Here is a 656-nt window from a genome sequence, read left to right as displayed (position 1 = left end):
CCTTTCCCCTGGTGCAGACCTTGATAGTTTCAGCAGGGATCTTAGGTAAAAAGCAGGGGATTCCACCTGTAGCATAGCTAGCGGGGTGCAGGGGAAGCAGCCGCTTCCCCCGCCTTTCCAAAAGCGGCCGGAGGAGCGGGGGGGGGCGTGGCATGCGGCCCGCAGCGCGGCTGGCAGCCATGTGGGGGCATCCTGCAGCGGGGACCCCCCACACCCGTCTTCAGACTGCGCCTGGACCCTGCCGCGGGCTGAAATCACAGGGCTTGCTCGCGGCACGAGCCCCAGGGCTCCTGCAGGGACGGGCGGCCTGGCTGCAGAGCCCAGGTGCTGGCCACAGAGTTCTTCAGCTGCTTGATGAGCGGGAAGAGCAGGAGGCCCAGGAGGAGGAGCGGGAGGAAGAAGAGCGCCAGGTAGAGCAGCAAGTTGAACTCCCACCACGCCATGCTGCCGCTGCCAGGGGAACCCGGGCGGGAGGAGGGAAGTTGCTCAGTAGGGGAGTCTCTTCCCCCCGCACACACGCTGGGGATGCACCGGCAGGGCAGAGCAGGGGCGGGGCACGACAGGTGGGAGGGTTTCCTGGGCAGGGCTCGGCCCGCTGGCTGGAGGGCGAGCCGCCGAAACACGCCTAGCGCAAAGTGAGTTCTAGCGCGGTAAAG

General features: G+C 67.1%; 1 protein-coding gene across 1 annotated transcript; it reads right to left on the bottom strand.

Moving 5' to 3' along the window:
• Positions 1–254: 254 nt before the first annotated feature.
• LOC135886947 (small integral membrane protein 43-like) lies at positions 255–443 on the bottom strand. The gene has a single exon (XM_065414728.1). The coding sequence runs from the start codon at positions 441–443 to the stop codon at positions 255–257; it is 189 nt and encodes a 62-aa protein (XP_065270800.1).
• Between the last annotated feature and the right edge of the window lie 213 nt (positions 444–656).

The sequence above is a fragment of the Emys orbicularis genome, chromosome 12 (assembly GCF_028017835.1).
Source record: "Emys orbicularis isolate rEmyOrb1 chromosome 12, rEmyOrb1.hap1, whole genome shotgun sequence".
NCBI lineage: Eukaryota > Metazoa > Chordata > Testudines > Emydidae > Emys > Emys orbicularis.
The sequence above is the reverse complement of the archived record's forward strand: the minus strand, read 5'-3'. Positions and strand labels throughout refer to the sequence as shown.

Excerpts from the sequence above, each read along its gene's own strand:
- LOC135886947 (XM_065414728.1), bottom strand. The coding sequence starts at position 443 with ATGGCGTGGTGGGAGTTCAACTTGCTGCTCTACCTGGCGCTCTTCTTC.